At 40.5% G+C, this 25,222-nt stretch overlaps 1 protein-coding gene across 10 annotated transcripts in view; it reads left to right on the plus strand.

Annotated features, from left to right (window-relative positions):
* The window catches only part of tanc2b (tetratricopeptide repeat, ankyrin repeat and coiled-coil containing 2b), a 185,195-nt gene that overhangs the window by 77,278 nt on the left and 82,695 nt on the right, over nt 1–25,222 (plus strand). For 9 of the 10 annotated variants that reach the window (XM_071206759.1, XM_034107605.2, XM_034107607.2 and 6 more), the window contains exon 3: nt 22,332–22,403. In XM_071206759.1, the coding sequence (XP_071062860.1) occupies nt 22,332–22,403 (72 nt within the window). Of the gene's footprint in view, nt 1–4,611; nt 4,825–22,331; nt 22,404–25,222 lie in introns of those variants that run through there. The other variant, XM_034107614.2, reaches the window with a different exon arrangement.

A 25,222-nucleotide genomic window follows, 5' to 3' on the forward strand; every position in this document is an offset into this window, starting at 1 on the left:
ACTGCTTCGGTTTCAGGGTCCGTGCAGGCTGTCATCCAACAATTTCTCCCTCCCAGGGTGTGAAATACTTCAAATTGGTCCGTGGCCCTATCCTTCAAACATTGGTGCTTTCAATGGTCGGAGTATAGAGTAGTGGGAGTTAGCAAGGAGAACCAGTTCACCAATTTATCAGAACCATATCATTTATATCTTATATATCATTAATATAATTCACACAGTCTCTTGCCAGATTTACTCCAGGCTTGCACATTTGGTGAAACCAAATGGCGCAGAAAAAACAAAGGCATTAACCTAACAAACTTATTTTGTTGCATAACCTTACAGTGTTGTTTCCCAAGTCAGAATGTGTGCTGTGAAAAGGCCCCCTTTCCTCATACAGTACATGAAGTGCTTTTAAGAAAAATGTAAAGACAGTATACAGTAGGGATCGACCGATATGGCTTTTTCAAGGCCGATACGGATACCGATTATTAGTAATCAAGGAGACCGATAACCGATATTTGGAACCGATATACATTTGCAGTAACAAATAAAATCTTGGTGTCAAAATGTAGAATAACACAAACTCCAACACAACTCAACACAACTTCTTTGAAATGCATTTAAGCATAGCCTATATTATGTTTAATTAACTTTTAAACATCTTACAACTGGTTTCCTCTCTGTGCCCTTTTCTTTAGTGCAGCCATCTGCAATGAGTTAGAGAGACAAGAAGTGGGGCTGCAGGCTGACATGCTTAACTAACAATAATGCTTAATTTATTATATCTGTCTATCTAGCATGAAATCCCAATAAGCTGCTAGCAACTGCAAAACACTAGTGCTAGCTAATGTTTTGCAAACTATTAAAAATGAGGCTATTACAGTAGACCTAACGTTAGTCTAGTAGCCTCACTTCTAATATTTTGCTAAACATTTGCTAGATACATGTTGGCTAGCTAATGAGCTTCGCATATCAACCTGAAAAACTGCGAGGCTCCACCCCCCCCCCCCCCACAGTTACTCCGCTGCGAGACGCTGCACGCACCCTGTGTAACTGGGAAACTGATAGAATTGGATCATAAGATCGTGGTGTTTTTGCAACTTCAGCATAGGGGATAGGGATGTTTATTGAACTTCGGTTTAACACATGTATGGCTCTGCCGCTCAGCGCTGCTGCTTGCTTCAGTCTGTGTCTGCGTTCTTTCGCACCTGCCTGTAATCTGAGAAGGTCCCGCCTCTCTGGCTGGCTCCCGCCCGGAAATCTTCAGTAATAGCCTATCAGATAGCGCTGTGGGCGGGACATTGCTCGTGTACACAGAGTGGTGACTGCAGCCAGAGAAACGGCCGCATCAGAGCCAAAGTTTTATCGGCAATTTGATATAAAAAGGCCGATACCGATAATCGGTCAAATGCGGAATATCGGCCCCGATAATCGGCCAAACCGATTATCGGTCGACCCCTAGTATACAGTAATTGTCATTGCTGAATACCCCACCATACTGTCAAGTGCGTTCTTTGCTCTAATAGCTGGTACTCAATGCTACCAATGGTACTCAGCTGCACATTGTTCCTTTTGTATCACCACTGTCGCTATAATCACAGTGAAGCACGTCCTCTTGCTCTCTTTTTTTTTTTCTTCTGTTAAGGACACTCTGATGTGTGAAACATGACGAAGGGTCTACTTTCTGCATTCAGCAGTTCTGGTTCGATCACTGCTCACATCTGAAAGACTGTGATGCATGTCTAAAATGTAAGACTGCCCACTGCGGGCTCTTGAATATCCCGCTGACACTGACATCGCTGTTGGTTTGACGGCCGTTCCCACAATGTTCTGAGTAATTCATCTCACTTTGTGGAGATTCTGTGACATTTAAATGAAGGCCAGCAGCACATTTGTCCGCTGCTGTGTCTCTCCCATGCAGCCCTTTTTGAAAAAGCAACCGTACATTCTAGTTCTAGCAGTAGGGAGTGGGCTGCGTGATGCGTAGGTAGAGAAGCGTTGGTCTAACCTCTCCTCCACTCTCTGATCACAACGTCAATAGTGGGAAGTCTCACTCCTGTTCACTCTGTCTCACTGTGTCCCTTGTCTTAGCTCTACACACTTTCCTGGTATGACTCTTTGGCATATCCATTTATTTCATTTCCGTTTCTTTATGGTTTTTCTTTAAGGCTGATTCAGGCCGAAACTTTGCAATGTAAGAGCATTTGTTGCATCCTACCTTCTGATTATTTGTGTAAATTCTATGATAGTGCTGACCGCTTGATTAAAGGGACGTGTTCACGGCTGAGGCGTGACTGATATTCAGCAGTTGGTGTTACTGTGACCTAAATATGGTGTCCCATCTTAGGTGGCAACTAAGCAGGGATAATGTTGGCAGTTTTTTATGGTCATGGAAAGCGATAGGCCATGAACATGTTAACACTACTGAGACTATTCATGAGTTTATTTCTCTTCTCTAACTGTACATTAACACATTTCTGTGTGTATGAGTCCTTTGCATATCTTAAGAAATGTTCATCTGATTAACTTCACTTCACTGACTTCACACACGAGCACCAAACTAAGTGCAATGTTGAATTTGGTGCATCTCGGCCAAATAGTTGTGGCGTTATAGAGAGAAACTTGCATGTAACTTCCGCACCGCAAGTCCCAGAAACAAGCACACTTGTTTCTTCTGGATCCCAGTCTCTGTCTAAAACGTGATATTTTGATAAAGAAGGCCTTTCAACTTCTTCCCAAACATAACGCCGAAATATCCCAGAAATGGGAGCAGCCATTTGGAAATGTAAAAGTCATCAGCAGCCAGATTCTGCAGAGTAGTGTTCGGGAGGCTGGAGCTGTAGGTATGGTCCAAGCCAATCATAAGCCGAGCACAAACATAGCTGGTTGATGTGAGTGACCTAGCTGCTCGTCATCACGCCAGCTGTTTGGCTATGAAGACACACCAACTAACCATAAACTCTTTAAATTATTTTAAAATGAAATTGAAACATGTTCTATTACACATGCTCCAAACGATTATGCAAAGCTAAAGTTTGTACTAATCCCAAGCCTCCAGCTGGTGACTTCTTCACTCAGAGCTGTTAATCACGCCTGTCAATCATGAATTCTCCACTTTCTTTCTTCCATCAAAAGACTTGACTTGACGTACAAGAGTGAATTGTGACTGATAATGTTCTTTTGATTGTAAAATCAGTCGCTAGATCAGGTTATACTGCTTGGTTGTGTACATGATGCCTGAAGTTCATGCAAGTTTATTTCGCTACCTACATTTGTCTGCCTACAGCTTTAATGTTAAAGTCACAATTTGGGACATTGTTGCATTTACTAAAGCTGATTGAACAGGAAACTTGAACTCAAGGTTAAAAAACAGCAGTAAAATCCTAAAAGATAGTGTTGATATTAGAACAAAATATGATTTAATTTAGTAGACTACATAAAAGTATGAAAGCAATCAGAGCAACATACTTCTGACAAGGTAGAGCTGTCTATTTATTTTATTAATAAAACAAGTCAAGATGTCATTCTTATCTATAAACAAGCTTTAGAAATGTAGCAGGACACAGTAAGTATAGATCATTATTTCCTAAAAATGTAACTCCGGTCTTGTATTTGTTGGCAACATAGCAAGACATATGAGCAAGAGATATATTTATACAGTATTAAACATCACAGTTTTTGTCCATGTCTATTAAGTTATTTTGCACTAGGTGTACTATACATGACAATTTGCAATAATATTCAAGTTGTTACATCTGAAAGTGCTCTTAGTTTTGGTGATCAGCTACACAACTGGACAATGATGCAATTGACTGATTATTGTGGTTTCAAAGCCCTGAGACATCTTGATTCAGAGTTTTTGGTGTGATGAGCTTGAAACAAAAATTATTTGATTTAAAGTAATGTGGTATGTTTCAAAAACTTGGTCAACTGACTGTTTTTTAATCCTCGACAACTACTGAGCTACCTGCCAGCTAGCTTGATTGCTAACATAAAAGATGGCTAAATTCTATTACGCTTTGTCTCTTTCATGGTTTGGTGTTATGCATGCTGACTCACTGTCATGGCTTACTGGGACGGTTAGATATAAATGAGCCATCCTTAATGTCATTACTCATCATTAATGTCTGCTGTAACAAAGCCCTGTGGTATGCAGAGGGATGCTAATAGGTTCATAAACTCTGTTTCAACTGCCTTTTTTTTTAGCTGTAAAGTAGTCCAAAAAATGGACTTCATATTTGCTTTTATTTACGATTTTTCAAATTAGGATTTCCACTTCAAAATAATTCATCATTCAGCTTTGTAAGCAAGAGTGAAAATAAAAATAGCGATTGTACTTGGAGATCAGTGGATTTGAAAGAGTTAAGGAATTCTGCCCTGGCTGAAAGAAGAGAGAGAGTGAGGGAGGATGAGAGAGAGATGTATTGCTGGCGGAGAGAGAGGAGGAGGAGGGAGAGAGTGAGAGAGTTGCCGGTATGCCTTGGTGTGTGTGTGTGTGTGTGTGTGCGTGCGTGTGTGTGTGTGTGTGTGCGTGCGTGCCTGCGCCGCTCACTGAGTGTATGCGTACTGACACCTGGTGCTCGCCCTCCCTCGCTGCTCACATTGTGGAGAGCTCTCTGCCTGTCTGGGGCATTCTTTACCTCCTTCTCTTCCTCTCGCTCTCTCCCTCTTCTCCCTTCTATTCTCTCCCTTTATCTTTTGTCCTCTTCTTTCTGGCATTTCTCCCCGCGTTGTTTTTTTCCTCTCCGTGCCCCTACAATCTCCTCCTTTCTGTTTAGGATCTCCCTCACTATGGTGCAGGATTTGTATTGCCGGGGCAGACGAGGCGCTCGACTGACAAAGGTGAGCCCGGTGAATCTGGGCGGGAGGAACGGATTGATTGATGGACGGATTGCTCGGATGTCATCTCAGTTGTAAATGGTGGGAGTGGTGGAAAACTGTCTTTGGAAAGAGACACCATTCATCAGGCTTCAGCTGTTAATTGTTTCTCAGGGTTTCGCTCGTCTCCCAGTGCAAGTCTGAGCAGCTCTCGCTTTGTGTAGGCGTCTCGCTGTGTCTTTTTCAAAGGTGAAGGGTTCAAGTATGTTATTTAAGAGAGCAGTGGTGAGTGTCTGTTTTCTCACTGCTGTCAAACCCTCTCTCTGACTCGTCTGCTTGGTGCCCGGTGTCACCTTGACCCCGGCAGTGAGTGTATTGGCGGCATTTGTGCCACACCTTAAGCATGGTCATTGTGTGTGTGTTTGTGTGTGTGTGTGTGTGTGTGTGTGTGTGTGTGTGTGTGTGTGTGTGTGTGTGTGTGTGTGTGTGTGTGTGTGTGTGTGTGTGTGTGTGTGTGTGTTTGTGTGGGTGTGGGTGTGTAGATAAATACTGAAAACAAATATAGAGTGAGTGAACCAGAGAGGCCACAGTGTGTGACAGATGGCTAGTAGAAGAGGACAATGTGAGATAGTGATTCACTGTGTTCTTCATGTAATATCTGTCAATGTTTTTCTCTTCAAGTTTATTATTTATTGCTTCTTCCTGTTTCCCATTGGTTTTGTCAAAAAGGTGTCACCTCTCTGTTTTGTGACCTCTCAGTCTCACCCCTCAACGGCTGGGTCTTAAACCTCAACCATTTTTTTAAAAGACCAGAATTCTGGAGTGTAGAAAAATGGACAACACTGAAACTAAAATGTTTGTTTATTCTTTAATCAGATCAGAGTTGTAGGTGTTTTTTATGGTTCCTTGTGTGAGCATAACAATTTAATGGTGAGATCTTTGGCTACATTTGTTAGGAGTTTTCTTAGAAAAATGTGATTATCTTTTGCAAAAAATACTGATTTGGTTTTAGTACTGAAACTTAGGTATAAACAATACTTCAAGTGTTTTCTTCAGTGTTCATAGCTACTTTGTTAAGAGATCTCCACAACTCTAGAACTTGGATCCTCTTTTTATAGCTTTAGCCATCGTCATTATCTGTTATAATAATGTTGCCTTCATTCAATACATTCTTAAGATCTGGGAACACAACAAATAAATCAGAAGGGACAAAAAACAATGAGTAATACTGTTTAAATATCAAAATAGCAGTTATTAAGATGAATTGACTAATCATTCAAGCTAATTGTACTGCTGACGATTTAAACAACTCATAATTCAAGAGGCCTTTGCTGTTTCATTTAAGTGCTACTGCCCATTTTCCTTAGACTTAATGTGCTTTTTATCACATTTCATTAAAATACTTTTTATCACATTTCATTAAAATACTTTTTATCACATTTCATTAAAATACTTTTTATCACATTTCATTAAAATGCAGTTGAAACTGAAAATATTTCATCAATGCTGATTCAATTATCGATTGCTCCTATACATCCAATTCTTTATCGATTTCTGATAAAGGATAAAGAGTACATACAGGTTTAGTAGCAGCATGCTCTTCTTCTTTAACCCTCTAAATCTCAGAAAACATCAATAGTGAAGTTGATAATCACCAAGGCATGTGTGCAACTAGATCTCAACAGCCCTATTGGTAATGTCATGAGTTATTCTCAGGTATCCTATTAGCATTATACTATGTAGTATTTGATATGCCTTTTCTACAGTCATCTACTTTCTCTGTCGCTCTTGTTTTTTTCTCTCCCCCTCACTCTGTCATCACTTCACTTACTGTAACTCTCTCCTTCCTTTTCGCACACTATTACTCTCTCTCCCTCCCACTCAGATATTTCTGGAGAACAAAAGGAGGAGCGCAGAGAGAGGGAGATAAAACAGTCGAGTGGTGAAGGCTTAATGCACCAGCCATACGTAGGCTAATGAGTCTTCACCAATCCATCCCATCCTCCCCCTCTTCCTTTTTCTTCTCAAGTCCTTCTCATCCACATCATCTCACAACCGAAACTTGTCCTTTCAGGTTTTCCCACCTCGGAGTCATTTCCCTGCTCATCTTTGTCTCCTCCATTCATCACGGCGGCTTCTGTTCCTCCTCCTTCATCTCTTTCCATCAATCCAAACGCTCTTAATATTTTCATCATCAGCTTCTCGTTACATCAGTCCGCTCCTTTCTTTTCATTCCTTCTGGAGTGGATATTTTCAGACACCCCCCCATCTTCCTTTTTTGTCAAGTCCCACTCCTTCCACCCATTCATCATCCATTTATTCTCGTTATTACAGGTGCTAACCGTTTGCCATCCTTTATTCTGCCTCTCCATTATTTCAACTATTTGATCATTTGTTTCTAACTTCCATCACAATTTCTCATCCTTTCTCATCTCAGCATACCACACACTGACACACAAAGAGACCCGGGATCCTGCATGAACAAAACCGCCTTCTGAATTGTGCATTTGGTCATGAGAAATATGAAATCACACGGTCGTGGCCCATTTATATTTTTGATGCCATGCAGGACTTATCAGCCCCCCCTTTCTTCAGTGGCATCCTGTTGTCTTTTGCCAGTCTGGTGAAACTGGGCTTTCATTGTGCCTCTTGCTGTGGATGGGCTCATTATTGCTGCTCAACGCCGTTTGCCTTTGAATAGCAGGAAGTGCCCTCTCTAGCTGAGCATACTGAGGAATATTGTGTTGCTTTTCACCGCATGATAAAACGCAGCAAAACACAACATTGGATAAGTGAACGGCGGCGTCGGTTCACTTAACAAAAAAAGCTGCAATTACGAAGGCCACAACGGCTACACCCACGCCAGCTGTGTGTCCAAATGCGTCCCACCGCCTGTTTGATGGCATGTTATGGTGCGATCTCTGATTTCAAACCTACAGTCTGCTTGTACTTGTCTGTCTGCCTCCTCCTCCTCCTCCTCCTCCTCCTCCTCCTCCTCCTCCTCCTCCTCCTCCTCCTCCTCCTCCTCCTCCTCCTCCTCCTCCGTCTGGGGCGGCCATGTTTGCCACTCTCAGTAACTGTAACTCCTGCTGACACTCGCTGGTTTCAATCAGGCCTCCAGATGTATGTATCCACTCTGGCAGGTCTGATGTTGTTCCACACATGTGAAGATACATTGTAACAGGTGCATCCCCTCTAGTGCCGAAATAAATTGTTGATTGACTGTAGTCTTATACAACTTCATGAATCGCTTTATAAGTTGATTGTTTGGCAGACCAAACAACTATCTAAAGTGTGAGAACTTTTATTGTTTATTTTTCAACATCTTTTAAACTAAACAATTGAAGAATTATTTAAAAAAAAAAAGATTCAAATGGAAAGATTACATTAATAATAATTTTCAGCCACATTTTCTATTCTCCAGTTTACCCCTTGCCATTGAATCTTTTATTGTAATTAATAAAAATGGCAAATAAGAACCAGAATGGTTTAATGGTTGGTTTTGGCTCCATGTGGTTTTGAAAGATTTGGTTGTGTGTGCAACAATAAATAAATAATTGTCGTTCACAGCTGAAACAGCCAATTAATTGACGAGTCAAGCAACAGAATCTATTTGTTTTTCCAAATGATTGTTTCAGTCACTTTTCATCCAAACAGCCATCAGCTTTCAGTTGCATTCCAGCTTCTATTATATGAGGATAAGTGGGTTATCTCTGGGCTTTGTACTGCTGGTTGGACAAACCAAGACATTTCAGGATGTCACCTACAGTCTTTAAGGACACTGTGATGAACAATCTTTCACTTTGTCCTATTTTTCAACCGACAATTAAACGATTACAAGTAAAACTATTATTCACAGCCATTTACATTTCGACCTTTGTGAAAGTGTTAAAGCAGTATAATCGAAACACCAGCTCAAAAACAATGAATACCCCTCTTAAAAATGTCTACAATATCCTGCCAGATTAGATTAGGAAAGCACCAACGATTTGGCCTGCACCCAAACAGCATTAAGTGCTCAGCTGCAGGCTGCACATGAAACATTGATGTTAGACTTTCACGCTGGATCTGCGAAAAACAATACAACACACACACACACACACACACACACACACACACACACACACACACACACACACACACACACACACACACACACACACACACACACACACACACACACACACACACACACACACACACACACACACACACACACACACACTGACCCATATCCTGGAGTTTGTAACCCCTTGTTGAATTCTTTGTACTGAACAAACACTTGATTGGCTTTGAGGAATCTCTGTCTTCAAAGTTTTCGGAACTTGACAGCAGTTTATTTCTTAAGTTCAGTTTATACATTTAATACAATGTTCAGTTTAAGTCAATCCATCTTGACGAATACACAGTGTCAAATACAGTAAGAACGATGCAGCAATTCAGGTTAGAAGGCGTACATATGTCATTCACTTTTATCATTCTAAATATAGTACACATGGTTACTGTACTATAGGCTGTAGCTGTCACGATAATGATAAAAGACATCCAGCCACACAGCGTAGCCTACTTTCTCCTCACCGTGTGAGTGTTAGTGTCTGCCGTGGCACTGCAGGCTCTACAAACCCCTAGTCTATTCTATATTTAATGTGTATTTCATAATTCAGGCCTGCTTGTATACAGTTGTAGATCTATCTCCATTGCAATTGAGACGGTGCGTGGGTGTGTGTAGAATTGTCCTTCTCCTAACGTCACAATGACACTGAGAAGGGAGTGAATTATTGCACTGCTGTGTGCTAGCATAGTAGAAGAATTACAGGGCTCCGTGAAGGAGGGCGCCGTTGCAAGGACAGTGTCTTTCGTCGTTCTACTTCACCTTTCTCCGTCCTCCACGCTTCATCTGTTACTATGGCCACAGTCAATGCCCTCTTTCTGTTCCTCCATCTCTTCCCCTAATTGTTCCCCACTTGCAGGTTGAAAGCTTTGCACTCTGATTGGAACGAGGAGAAAAACAAAATGACACTTGTCTTGTCTGCCGCTGCCCTTTTTTCTTCCCAACATCAAACACCCTCCCTCTTTTACGGCTGTGGTTTTGTGCCATTCTGAAGACACTGTTCGCTTTGTGTCTGTTGTTTGTTCGGCATTTTGATGTTTATTCCACAAGGAAAGATGCACTCTGTTGCCCTGATAAAAGTGTACCAAGCATTACATCATTATATAAATAGATAAACTTATAATTTTTTTGGTTACTCTTTTAAGACTTTCTATTTTCTTGGAAGGCTTTTTGTGGTACTAGCATACAGTTCCCCCCAATGAGGTGAATATATATTGAAACATTACTTATTTTAGAGTCCACTTTTCATTAGTCATACAGCCTGCAGGCAGTTTGTGTAAAGTTAAATTGTCTGAATTTGCGAGAGAAGAATTTAAATGTGGCATCGTCTACTAATCTACTGTGTCATTGAAACTGCATAGAGTGGTCTGAATTGTATAACGTGAATTTAGCTTTGTATTTTTAAGGCAAGACTTCTCACCTTTGCATTCTAACTTTTGAGGTATCTGTTTTTCTAACCATCAAGTTGTCAAAATGTTCTTTGTGAAAGGCCGAGGTAAAGAGGGAAAATAATTGTTGCGTCTTGCCTTGTTACAGAGCAAAACTAATGCATAACTTTGCAATAAGTGATGGGTACAAACTTCTCCACATTTCAGGTTTTTGTTGTGAAGCGTACAAATCCCAAGAGGCCCCATGGCAACAGGAATAAGGATCAAATTTAGCGGTTTTCATCTTTAAGCTGCTGTATGGTAATCGCTGTCATTGACTGAGGCATCTATTCAAAAGGCAGTAAATATCTTCCACTGTAATAAACAAGCACTGACTGCAGCAGGAGCTTTCTTATTTTCTCAGCCGCCCTGTGTGACTTTATCAGGATCCCAACCTTTTCTCATTAAACACTCTTCGTCGGTAAAGAGAGAGACATCTGCAACCCTAGCTGGAGTCGCAGGCGCTCCTCCTCTCGCTGTGGACAGCCAGAGGTCAGAAGGAACTGGAGGTGATGCTTTTCTTATGCTGCCGCCTGAGATGTGTAGATTAAGCGAAACAACAGAATAACCACGGATGCTGTTTCCTGGACAGTAGATGCAGTATGATGGTGTCGGCCTAGCATGCTGTCAAATGTTTACTTCTCTCTTCATTTATTTATAACACTTACTGATGCTTAGCCGGTCAAGCCTTCTGTTCTTGCACAGATTTGGTTAACAGATTGAAACTGCTTGATACTTAGGTTGTATAACATGCCTAGTACAAATAGGGCACACATTCTGAAACATGAAACCTTATTACTTAAAGAAGTTACCCTTCTGTCGGATGAAGTCACGATTAAACATAATTCTATGGCACAGTAACATCTGATTTAATGTAAATAAGTAGTGCATAATCAGCATACTGTATATCGTATGTACTCTATATAAATATGTGATTTACTATGGCTGTAAGGTACTGTAAAAGCTTGAATGTACATCTTAAAGAATGCTTGAAATTGGCCTGAATTTTACTAAGAAACTGGAGAACACTAACAGTAATCATGGTATAAGATTTAAGTATGTTTTAAGGCTAAGGATCCTTGATTTCAAAAAGCAAAGACTAAAGCAGGCTTCTTGTTTATAGGCAGCAACTTTCGATGTGTACAGCTGAAACGACAAACCATCACATGCAGATTTCATCTGCTTTGGCTAGCTAGCTAATGAAGCTAACATTAGCTCCATTGTCCTTTTTTGTCCTTTGTTTGACCCTCAAAAATCTATAAAATCCAGAGTCCCTAACGGTGGTTCATGCGTCCACTTCAGCATGTGAAGACATTTGATTGCTAAGGGCAGGGGTTTGGAGAATTAATTGCTGAAACTGTAATCATTAATTTCATCATCATCATCATCATCATCATCATATTTTTTTTTGTTCCAACTATTTTCATTTGGGTTTTGGGCTGTTAATTGATTAAAACGGTAAAGAAACTACTTCGGGCTCTGGGAGATTGGGATAAGCATTTTTTGGGGATTGTGTATTAATGTGCAAAAAGAGGCTTAAAACTAAATAAAAATTAAGGAGCATTATCATTCTCTTGTTGCTTGTAAAAGTGATGGAGGAACGTGCAAGGGGGAAATTAAGTAGGAGGTTGTACAGGTGGCATGTGTGCTTCTGTGGTCCCTCTGTGTGTGATTGTCTGGGATTAAAAATGGATTGAAACAAAAGCATCGCTCCTCAGTGGATTGCCTAGAGGCAGACCAAGAACCATACTAGCTTTCTATGTCACTGCTCATCCTCAGCGCCCCCTCCAAGTCTCAAGGCAGCCAATGCTAAAGATCCCTACAACACTTACATTTCCGTTTGGTTATTTTTGCTGCATGCTTAGTTTCCATCACAGAATGCTGTGATGTAACCCCACTGATGTGTCAGACTGAAGGTAGGAGATGCTTTTAGTTTTTTTCCCAGACTCTTCTTTACTAGCTTTTTATTTGTATTTCTTTTTTCAAATGAAGCCCACCCACTCAGTGCTGCGACACAGCTTTTCTCAGCATCGGATGGGAGTGTGGGAGTCAGGGAACATCACTCTTTCCTTTCTCCCCCTTCATTTAGTTCTCTTTGTCACACACACACACACACACACACACACACACACACACACACACACACACACACACACACACACACACACACACACACACACACACACACACACACACACACACACACACACACACACACACACACACACACACACACACACACACACCACACATTCTCTATTTCTTCCTTCTTCCTCCATCATAACACCTCCATCCATCCAGGACACTGCTGAGTTGTGGTGCTGTCAGCCAGTGCCTGACGCACTCAGCTACTCTCATATGCGTCACCACTCTGGCCCAGTGCCACCATCGTGCTGCTCCATGTCCTCCACACATACCTCTGTGGTCAGGGTCATAGGCCCGGGGCTTTACTGCATGGGGGGGGGGCAACAACGTCATGTTTGGGACAGGTACATCATCATACAGGAATCATTGTTAGAGATATCTCAAAGACAGAACTATAGATACTCTCTTTCATAGCCAAACCAACACTGTTTATAGTTAAATAACAAAAATGATATCCTATATGATATTTTTCTTTTTTCAACAATCAATGAAAACAAATATTTTAGAAAGGGATCCTTCAAATGTATTTATTAGGCTGGATGTTTTACCATGGAAAAATTATACAAATTCAATATTGTACATGCTGTTTCTAAATTACCTCAAATATTTTCCATATTTCTCATATTTCTTGATACTCTATCAGCTGACATGATTTGATATACTTTATTAATCCCCGTGGGGAAATTGTTTCTCTGCATTTGACCCATCCTGTGTTAGGAGCAGTGTGCTGCCATTTTGAACGGCTCCCGGGAAGCAGTGTAGGGAACGGTGCCTTGCTCAGGGACACCTCGGTAGCACTTGGGACTTGAACTGGTGACCTTCCAGTTGCCAAGCCAAGTCCCTATCGACTTCGCCACCACCGCCCCATAAATACCAATGCACATATGTCTGCAATCCGCATAGCTAACACAAGCTAATACAAAAGCTAGTCTAGCTTTGAACATGTTATTATTGTAATAATGGAAAAGGGGGTCAGACAGAAGGGAACATTGCGAGGAGTTTTTTAATTGTTTTATTCTGCATTTTGACAATTAAGTTAAAATGTATTTATATACGCCGATGCTAGTACCAGTAGTTAGATTTAGTCTCATAACTTTTTATTTTTTTCATCATTTCAACATCTCAAAGTTGCAACTTAAATATTTCAATGTAATAATTATTTACATATATAGATTCCATTTTAAGGGCTTTACTGGACTGATGAATATGCTTAATATTGGCTTACAACATTTGCTGTCTTTTATTTGAGTAAAAACACGTGGAAACCATAACCAACATAAGCCTATTAGTCCCCCACTAGAATACATTGTGTTATGTAGGTCATATTTATAACTGGGTACACAGGTGAGGTTAGGAAAAGTGGAGCAGCAACCGCGGTAGTATGAGCTAAAAAAAGACCTGCATTAGCATTTGTTGTTGCCACGCGATAACTAACAGTTATGTAACAACAGGACCAATAGAGATACCTCTGTAGTGCTTTGTGCATGACTGGGACATTTCTCCTTTTATTACATCCGCTGTTACTCGGTACATTGGAAGATGCCACTAAATTACTTTTTGCTCTGGGCATATAAACCAATATGCACAGAGAACAAATGAGCCACATCAAAAGATTCATCTAAATTATTCACATCTTAAATACTCTTTGCATTGGCTATGACTCGGGTGTTTTTACCACTTTAAAGACATGTTTTTCCCAAATTAGAGGTAACGTCTGTGTTTAGCTTATTGAGAACTCAAACAAATAAGCCAAATGTCTAAAATGCACCATATGCTTTTGTGTAATTGCTGTTAAGCTGCCAAATTCTGAATCCCGTATTGAAGATTCAACCTGTCATTACGTAGTACAGGTTCTATGTAATGAAACGGTTTCTCTGCATTTGACCCATCCTAGTGTTAGGAGTCACAGTGGGCTGCCATTATGTACGGCGCCGTGTAGGGAACGGTGCCTTGCTCAGGGACACCTCGGTAGCACTTGATCTTTCCGGGACTTGAACTGGTGACCTTCCGTTGCCAAGCCAGTCCCTCCCTATGGACTTCGCCACCACCGCCCGTATGCGGTAGCAACATAAAATGGTGTTATTTAAAGGAGTTTGCACAGGACCACAAATACAGAACGCTAATCATGACGCTTTAAAGTTCTATTTGTAGATAATTGCATGACGCTAGGAAGAAAATGTCAATAAAATGTCCTTTTGAATCCTTGAATACTTTTCTCTTAGTTATTGGCTTGTCCTGTGGTATTAGTACCTTAAACTAACCATTCTTTGATATACACTGAACAGGTGGTGTTTAGTGACTTATTACTGATTACAGACTCGACTATAAAAGCTTGATATCTTAAATTAGTTTGTTCAAACAAGTCCAGTTAGTTTAATGTTTGAAATTCGTTTTATTTCTGTGTATAATTCAACTGTTCATCAGGCACTAGAAGCATTCAGAAGGGTCTGCTTCCCACACAGTACATCAGTTTCTTTGCTCTAATGCTCTTCTTGTAAAAGAGTAGGATACACGCATTAAATCAGAGCAGATATGAGCATTGTCCTAAACGCAGTTAACAGCTTGTGAAACTGCTGCCTCTTCTCCTCCTTCCGCTCTCACTCTCCTTCATACTGTTCTGCTCAGCTCACCTGCATTACGCTCTCCCCACAGACTCACAACAACTAAGGTCCATAACGTATTGTCCCTCTACTGGGAGCCCTGAATAACTGCTGACGTTTGTCCTCCCTGTAAAGTGAGGCTGCTTAGGAGTTGACAGGATTCTCTTTTGGAAATGTATATACCGTATACAGCTAAAACAGTTAGCGCCTTGACAATGTTTCCCTGATGTCAAATTTTCCGGCCACATTATATGCCCAGATAATTTACAATAGTTTTTTGTTTTTTTATTATTTCGAGTTTTTCTGAAATGGATTACAACTGCATTTCGTTATGCAACCATATGCTACTCATCTTTTTATTTTGTAATGCTTTAATGTCAACAAAAAAGTATAATCAAGCATGTTAACAGTGTTTACATCCATCAATTCCGATATGAAGGTGATATGCCATGGAGGTGATAGACTTTTTGACCATTAAACTGGAGTTTATAGAGAAAAACCTATTGAAACCAGGGGCTTTAATAGAAATATACTATTATATCTGGCTGCTGCTCTATGACCGATGTGTTTTTGTTTTTCTATATCTGGAATGTTTGCAGTCCTGCTGTGTTTCCTTCACATTTTAATGTTGCCTTTCAACTATGATTGAAAAGCTTGTTGATCTCACATCATAGGTGGGCTCCTTGTCTTATTCAATGTTAGTAACCAAAAACAATTTTTTTCATACCATTGAAAGTTCAGATGACTAACGTTTAGCAGATCTGTTCAGGATTAAAGTAGAACCCCTCTTTGACTTGGTTGAAATAAACATTTGTGGTATCATTTTGCTCAAAGGTTCTTAATGTATATATGTGTGTGTTTGTACACTATATACATTACACGGGTATACTGTATGTTGTGGTCTGGATGAAAGTGGTTTCCTATTGTTATACCTTGGCAGGATATCAGAACCCTCCACTTCCTGTGGTACCCCAGAGCTGGGCTGCAGTCGGATAGTTTAAAAATCAGCTCCTAAGTTCTAACCCTATCGTCTATTCCTTGACCTCTGAGTGAAACGTCACGGGGTTAAGGGATAGTGGATAGGAGAATTCAAAAGGACTTAGGAGAAGAGACTGCGGTACTTTAGAGAATCCGAATGCACTTTCACTATCCGACGTGTTTATGATGCGCCAGCGGACGTCATTGTGTGCGTCTGCTGCTGTGGGGGAACTATGGAAACCACAGTTTTCTATACAGCGGACGACAACATGGATGTTTAATAAGAACGAGGGACTACTGTAAACTCATCTAGAGACTCTGCACCGTGCTCTGATGCTGCTGCTTTGCTTTATGAACGTGGACAACAGAGAAACATATTCTTCAGGACCAAAGTTGGAATTGAAATAAAAAAGGAAAGTGAAACTTCTGCTCGTCACCCTCTCCCTCCGGTCCACATTAATACAAATGATCCCAATACGTATGATTGTATGAACTAAAGATCTTAAAATCAATACAGATGTATTTATTATAAACGTTAGTCCTTAACATCTATCACTGTGTATATCACCATTCAAACATCTTTTAAAAGTTGAACAAACTCCACACAGCTCAGTAAAGACTGAGATGTTGACTTTATTTGATAATTTCAGTGAAAACTAACGTTCATATTTCTCTTTTTGATTATAATACTGATGAACGTTCAAAACAAAGCACTTTGGCAACTTACCACCTATGTTTTAAAATGCTTAATAAGCACCGTAACTTTCATGATATCATTTCTCGGTCATAATCGGTTGTTTCCGTGAACGGCCGACTGTTGAGTGACGGCAAATGCTGCGGCTGCAAGGCATTGTGGGGAAGCATTTTCGCTTCTCCTGTCGGTTAGGGAGGTCCAGTGGTTCCTAAGCTAAAGGAGGTTATAAAGGAAGTTTGAAACCTCCTTTCCTATCATTCTCATCATTCTAGAGAATTCGAACGGCACTTATCATGGCTGCCCCTGAGGGACTTCCGGGTCATTTCACTCCTTTAGGAAGGTTCCTAAGCTAAATGGACTATTCGACTTCAGCCCTGGATCACTGCAGTCATAAGAAGAAAGCACTCTTCTGACAAAAGACTGTTTGTGTGTGTGTTAGCTTACACCGAAGCTGGTGCTAATGAAGATGTCTGCCAACTGTACAGCTGAGCAGATGTCTGCTCTCATATGGCTTACTCACTTACTGGTGATGTGATTCATTAAGATGCTGCACTTTGTTGAGAATATGATTAAATTAAATGAATGTCAAAGCAGAGGAGCAGTGTTTGTCTGGGACACAGTGCTAGATTGTGCATACATGGTTGGACAATGAATGGATTAGTTGATTGACAGCAGGAACGGTGATCAGGCAAAACAAATAGTTTTAAAGACTTTAACATGGGCTCTATTGGTTAATTGTTTGGTCAACAAAATATCAGAAGATAATGAAAATATTTATGTATATCCTACTTTCTTGAGTCTAAGTAAACATGTTAAAATGTATATAAAGATATTTAGTTTAATATGATATAAAATAAAGATAATTTTTGATAGTCAGCAGCACAGTTGGCATTTACTCGTTGGCATTTACCTTTTCCAATTTCAAACTTTTTTTTTTATAAATTACTCTCAGTACCCCTGCTCACCCACTCCATGTGATGTAGGGTACGCACATCCATTTTTTATTTGTGTGTGGGCAACCATGTGCTGCATAAATGTCATTGTGTTTTATCATCCTATAGCTCGCACATGATCCCTCTATTTCATCAAGATTTATATGGATTCTAGGAAGTTTAAAATGTAAATCTCTAGAGAAGGAGTTGTTAAATAGGGTTCTTGGATAATGTAGTGCACCTTATTAGAAATGAGTCATTCATTGCACCAAACCCACACAACTATTTATCATTCTGTCTACGGAGACGTCATGCATTGAAGGTGTGCAAAGTACAAAAAGGATTTCTGTAATGTTATACTATCAAATACTACAAAGTGAAAAAAAGGATGAAGTCTTCATGACGACTCATTGAAGATATTTTTTTAACCTGGAATGTTATTTTTAGAGAATGGGGGATCAGTTGGCGTTGACATGGATAGTGCAGGTGTTTAATTAGGGGTTGCTTCCTGAACATTGACTACAAGTTGGCATCACAGCATCATTAAGGCCCCACGGTAAGGTAAGAAATAAAACCGCAAGGAAGTGAACCTAACACAGAATCATAGACTGTCAGTGAGTGAAGTCATTTAGCTGAAGGATGTTATTTTCTTGGCTCCTAATATCAGGGATGTGTCTCAGTTATACTGTACGCCTCAGTTGCAATTTTCCATTGCTGGCAATGGGCATCGATTGAACTTTTTGGGGCGAGTCTATTAGTTTATTTTATTAGTGTGACAGGATCTATCAGTCACAGAAAAAGAACTAAATCCATTTCAAATCTAATTCGTTCCAGCTACTCTCCTGCAGAGAAGTTATTCCAAGATGTTGGACATGAAGATCAAAACCGCTATAAGCAACTAGTGACAACTTAGCTGTCTCTCTTCTTTTTTTACCAAAGGTGAACACACAAAAGGAGCCCGCTTTATAGCAATCACCCAGTGCTTTGGAAAACAAGCCCTTTTTTAGAGCCGAGGTCACATTGAACACTGAGAACACCAGCAGGTTTATCAAAGTCAGTCTGGGTGATAATGATGGTAGAGTTCTCCGCCATGCTCCATGGGATCCCTATCAGATGTCACTCGTACTTCTCTCATAATGACTCTTTGTCCAAGTGCGAAATTGGCTTGCTCCTTTGACATCCTAACACAGCACCGTGGCATTACAGCTCCAAAGAATAGCCAACAGTGTAAGTGCACCATTATTTCTTGGGTTTTGGACATGGTCTTTTAGCTTCAGCGAGAGCAAAGCTTTGATTTTCCAGCTGAATAGGATGTGGTTACAAAGTGCAGATGGTCTTTTCTGACTACCGAGTTCAGTTGTATTCTTGTGTTGTTGTGTTGTTGTTGTTGACCGAGTTGTTGATAGATGTTCTGTAAGGAACTAGAATGATGTCCACTGTTTGTCTCTGCGGTTGGAAAGAAAAACACGTCTGTGTCTTCTGTCAACCGTAGGTCCTCCCCTTTCGTGTTGCCTGCTCAATAGGCCATTGATCTGTGTGGCAGGGCATTGTACTGTGATCGCTTGTAACAAAAGAGCAATCTGCACAGCAGAAAACAAGCTTGCTCTTGCCCATAAAAGAAGTACAAAGACGTGTTTTCTAAGCCTGAACATAAATGATAGTTGAGAGAAAATAGGCACTAAAGAGGTAAAAGCACATTGGTGATGTGTGACATTTTTCCAAAACCTCAACAACAGAATTATTCAAATTGGAGGTTAAACTCAGAATTGTCATGTTGTGGGTGGAATGTAATTTAACCTGACTAAATTGTTTTATGTCCAGCTTTTTATTTCTTACACCAAAGCTGTAATTCAGTATGTGTCACAATCAGATGTACTGTTAAAATCACCACACACCTTAAGAAGATTAGTACCAAGTAATTGTCTGATCTATTGTATCCAATAATCCAGCGTTATTATCCTTTGTTCATTCAAAGTATTAACACTCCAGATATGACATTTCCAGCAACTCGACTGGCTTGATGACAAGCGAGCCGCTTCAAACGTCACCTAAGGTGTTCATCAGATCCGCTGCAGGAGCGTAGCAAGGGTGCAAAATCTATTACTGTACACCATTGAGCTTTCCGCTCACAACATCACACTCTTCATGTGTGCATGCCTTGATTTTCATGGCTCATAGCTAGTAGGGCTGTGCATCTTCACTGGTCTCACGATTCGATTAGATTATCCTGTCAACGATTCGATTCAATTCGATATCCCGGTGCATCACGATTCATACCAATGCGTTGCATCCTCAATTTTCTATATTACTGCACATGGCTTATTTTTCATCAATGCATACATGCAGTAAATACATATGAACTCTCTTTTTATTATTTAGAAAGTGCTTCAGAAATCAATAACATAAATGTCTTGACATTAATTTATAAACCAAAATAAATGAAATGTATAGGTCTAGCCTCCGTGTGTGAAGTTGTTCCATCCTCAAAAACAAAAAGCTAATGCTTCTGCAGTCGAGCTGCAGCTTCTAGCCACGGTCTGCTGTTAAAGAAAGGACACTGAAGGTCCTGAATGTGGCATCACACACAGGACTTGAGTCTGAACACAGCAGACAACAGGAGTATTTACAACAGCATATAGCAACTAAAATACTGCATGTGGGTGCACACTTACATTCTCTGTTTTACTGTTACATAAATCCCATGAATGTATGAGATTAAGTTAGCTTCATTATATCTCAGTGATTAAGTGAATAATAAAGTTTCTATCGGGTCACTATCAGCCTGTCACTCATTATTTTCAGAGAGGGGGCGGGGCTTGGAGCAGCAGAGGAGACGGTGATCGCGGAAGCTTTTTTCCTCCTGCCTTCACAAACTTTACACACGTATATATCGTCTGGAAATTGCTAGAGGACATTCGTACTCTGCAATCCAAGACTTAATTAGATCCACCAAAAACCTGACATGATTGTAACGCGATTATTTTTGAAAAACATAAATCCCTGTGTCTTTGAGCCGCAGCGACACGGAGTGATTCGGAGCGGGTCCTTCTGCTGTTGGTTCTGGACTGGTGTTCTTGTGTTGGTGGATAAAGCAGACTGCTCCGTGTTTGGTGTTGCTGTGCCGCTGTCACGTCTGCTCCCTGATCTCTGCGTCACCAACCGATTTGATATTAAAGTGACAGAAAAAACGTTATAGTAAAGCTGCGGCCGGAAAATCAGGAAGCAACGTTACTACGCTATAATCGATTATCTTCCATCACTGCATCGATACCGAATCGTCCACGTCCGCATCGCAATGCATCGTAGAAACGATTATTTTCAACACCCCTAATAGCTAGTGTGCATCATCTTCAAAGCACGTATCGATCTTCACAACATTGATTTTACTAGATGATATGGCTCATCGACTATACGAGGTGAGAAGCTATTTTTGGTGGGTTCTGTTGTTGAACATACAAGTAAAGAACATTTTGGCAGCAGGATTTATTGTTTTTTGTAAGAACACCAAGAATAACATTTGCTGACATTTTCTCAAAAACACTCCCAAATGACATGTTTTGATTGCATAACATTTCACACTTTGTCGGCATGCCTATTAATTTGAAGCCTACTGACATGGTGGCTCAGGTCACGAAGTAAACTCCTATAAATCCTCGGGAGTCAATCTGAGGCTGGCCCAGTTCTCACACAATCATGCCCCACGGCTTATTCTATCTTTCCATCGACAAGCTTGATCCGTCCACCAGCGATCCAATCTACCCTGCTGTGTGGCTCCTGGCACACTGTGCTAGTCTGCGATAGGAGAGATAATAATTGAGTGCATGTTTGGGTTTTCTGGGCTGTGTGTGATTGAAATACAATGCAAGGTCTTGCTTTAATATAGTATTTTCTACTTTATGCAACAATCTTTGACTTATCTACTCCCAAAAATCCATCCACTGGCTTGGACTAGAATTCATGCATCCTCACAGTTTAGATGTTATTATTAGCTCACTTTACTCCAGTGGGAGGTTTTGATTCGGAGTATAAATCATTTGTTCCTCCTCTGCTGGCCTGTCGTGCTTTACAGCAGATCCGTCCGCACTCGAACAGGATTATGAAACAATCCCCCGATGACACGGACTCTGCTGGCCAGTGATGCCTCCCCCACCCCCCCGCTCATTTCAGCTCCATCCACTGTGGCTAATTCTGCCTGCCTGCTCCCTTAGGCGTAATTGATCCTCATATCATTAAGCGTATGTGAATCTATCGTGGGGAAACGCCCACTGTTTTCCTTCTCACTCATTGAAGCATAGAGCCCAGTGAGCTCTACCACAGGACTCTCTGCATGCACCAATGGCTGTAATGTCAAATGCATTGTTTTCTGCATGGGCAGGCCTTGGAAATAGATGTTTAGTCTAACAATGGGGAGCCGGAAGACGTGGAGTGTGTCTGAGCGGTCCTCCTTCCTCACCATAAGGAGCCGCTTGGTCCCAAAGAAGAAGGGCGCGGAGGGTCTGTGTGTGAGCAGCATGCTGGGGGTCCTGCGGGCCGACAGCTGGCTGATCCCAGAGGAGGAGATGGACTTTCTGTTGACGCCTTCGTCACCCTTCCAGAACTACAGAGCCCACTCCTTATCTTTCTCTTTCTGCCCTTCCTCTGCAGATGGCGGGAGCGAGGACTTGGCAGACCCCCGCTCGCCCGGTCTAGACCCTCACCTGAGCCACATCGGCCAAGGTAAGAAAACTGAAATCCGTTTTTTATGGAATTTTTTATATATATTAGTAACAGCAGCATCATAAAAGTTAATAAGGGATATATGCAATAATTATTTTCTATGTGACAAACTGCAAGAACTCTTCAGTGTAGACACTACAACTGAACCCACAATAGGGAGTCACTTCAAAATGACATGGGGGAAAAAGACATTGAATATAAATATATATATTACAAGAATAGAAGAAGATCACAGCACGTATTAAACCCCAAAGAGGCTACATCAGTTCAGCCTCAGCGCATCTCCTTAATGACCAACATTGTTAATCAGATAATGGAGATGTCATACATCATCATTTTGTAACAAATATCAAAGTAGAAATGTTCAGAGCTTTATAACCTTAAAATGAAATGAAGCAAAACAAAACAAAAGTTTTGGCAGCAAAACAAAGTATATCAATTATTCGGAAATGTAATCACTAACCTTCAACAGAACAATTGTGGAGAGAAAGGAACGTCATATTGCAACTGGGAAAAATGATATCCCATGTTAATATGTTACTCTTTAAATTTCAAGGGAAATGGGGCACATTTCCCCTCTATTTTGTTATGTAGAAAAAAATCAATTTTTGTAAGTTATATTTCGGCAAGTTGAGAAGTAGCTGTATGTGTGCCATGGTGTTGAGTGGGATTGGAATGGGTTAATGTTTTAATATTGAGCGTGTTGACAGGAAAATAAAAAACATTCAATAATGAAAACCTGTTTTCCAAAAAAAGAAAAGAAAAAAGTTATTGGTAGTAATATAAGCTTTGCCCCTCATGAAATATAGTATTGCCTGCAAAAGCCACCTGAGCACCTCACCACAACTTGTCTATTGTGTTGCTTATCCCGCTGTACTGAGCCGTACCGGGCGTGGATGTGTATTATGTGAGTGAACGAGGAGCAGAGATTCTAGGAAACAGCGTGCGCGCTCTTTGCCACCTTTACCTTCTCATTTCCTGTAATAGCTCTCTCTGGGCGCTCTCTTTCCAGACTCCATTTCTTCTCTCTTAATGTTTCCAGAGCAGAAACCCATGAAGGCCTTGTTTGCCAGTTGTATTTTATATTATGGCAGAAAACTTTACGACTACTGGAAACAAAGTTATATTTACGAGGAGGGAACTGTATTAATTTTATTTTCCTGCCTGTAAATCTGAGTTACTTCTAGGGGAAAGGTGTTTATCAACAAGGGGAATATGAGTGCTTGGTAGGAAATGTTTTTGGGCAATTATAATTCATTTCACTTCGCCTTTTTTTCCCTCCCCCTCTTCCTGCACGTTTTGAGTCAAACACTTCCTTGAGTATCTATTTGCATTTGTATGCAATGAGTGGCCCTTAAACATGTCTCTTTTCAAAGTCTAAAATAAAACACCGCCATCGCTTCCTTCATTTGAATTCACCACTAAGGTCGTAAGGTGTGACTCCCTCTTATCCTTGAACATCACTGTTTGCATGAGTCAAGATTGCGTACCAATAAGTGCTTGATTTTGTACCTTCTTGAAAGGTATATTACGTAACATTGTCACAATAAAAAAATATATACCCAAGGACATATGTCATTTTGATCTACAACCCAGTTGCATGTGGTAACCTGTAATGGTTTCACCCCCCTTTTGTGCTTTTGTCAACATCGTAGTTGTCTGCCAGAAATAGATAAATTGACTTTTTATCTCATTTTCAACCACATTTATAATATACACTTTTAAGATATGGTCGTGTTTAACTAATTATCTAACCAGATAAAGGATCTTTGTCATTGGACTACATTTCATTTAGAGTTTAGAGAAACTAGCTAAGCAAACATTAGCTGCAGGCAAACGGCATCTGAAAAACACTGATATTTTTACTTACAACTGCTTTATCAGTTATGTTCTACCAGTTTTAATCATCAGATCTGTTCGTTTCAGAGATAAGGAGACCTCTAGAAATATTTGCAGGCTCCTTGTCAAAACGTTGAACAATGAAAAAATCTCAACTGGGAGAAACACACTCAAATGTTAAATGACCGTTATCCAATGCTACTTGACGATCCCACTAACCATCATATATCAGTGCATGACACTAAGGATTTTGGGAGACATCTAAGCTAATTCACAGATGGCCCTGAGCCCAATAGAGATTGCCCTGAAAAATGCGCACGGACGAAATGGCACGAAGGGTTTGGGGGGCCTCCATCCCCCTAGACAATTTAGATTTTTGCAGGTCTTAGATGCTGTCTGGTGCATTCTCTAGACTGAATTATAAGATGAACCACCACAATATTATATTGTACAATTTCAATTTTATTCTTCATTTCACTTGTTTGTTTGTTCTTGTTTGTGTTTGCTCGCTTCCTGCATAGCTATAAGAAATACTTAAGTTGTTGGTCAAGACACTTTCCATCTGATGAAGGCAAATGCCTTCCCAGATGTAAAAAAGTAGAAAACATTACATTCAGTTATTAATGCCAAAACAAACATTATTTACACTAGTATTGCCACTGTTAAAAATGTTTGTAATGTTATCTACTGTAAGTTGGTCGAACGAATGCCTCCTCATCCGGGAGCAGACCCGAGCAGCAGTCGAGAGGAGCCGAGCGCATCTGCGAAGCACACGTCAGAGTTCCCGTTAGCCGGCAAATCTAAATCTCTTCTGTCAAAATAATTTCCCTTTAGAGCAATACCGCTTCAGTTGCGCCACTTATGTGACAGACAAGAAGAGTCAACTCTAATGTCTAACACTTAATGTGGAGAAAGAGATGTCCTGTATGGGTTGATTGTGCGTTGATCTGTTGGTAATGCCTCGGGGTTCCGGTGGGCAT

The sequence above is a fragment of the Pseudochaenichthys georgianus genome, chromosome 19 (assembly GCF_902827115.2).
Source record: "Pseudochaenichthys georgianus chromosome 19, fPseGeo1.2, whole genome shotgun sequence".
NCBI classification, from domain to species: domain Eukaryota; kingdom Metazoa; phylum Chordata; class Actinopteri; order Perciformes; family Channichthyidae; genus Pseudochaenichthys; species Pseudochaenichthys georgianus.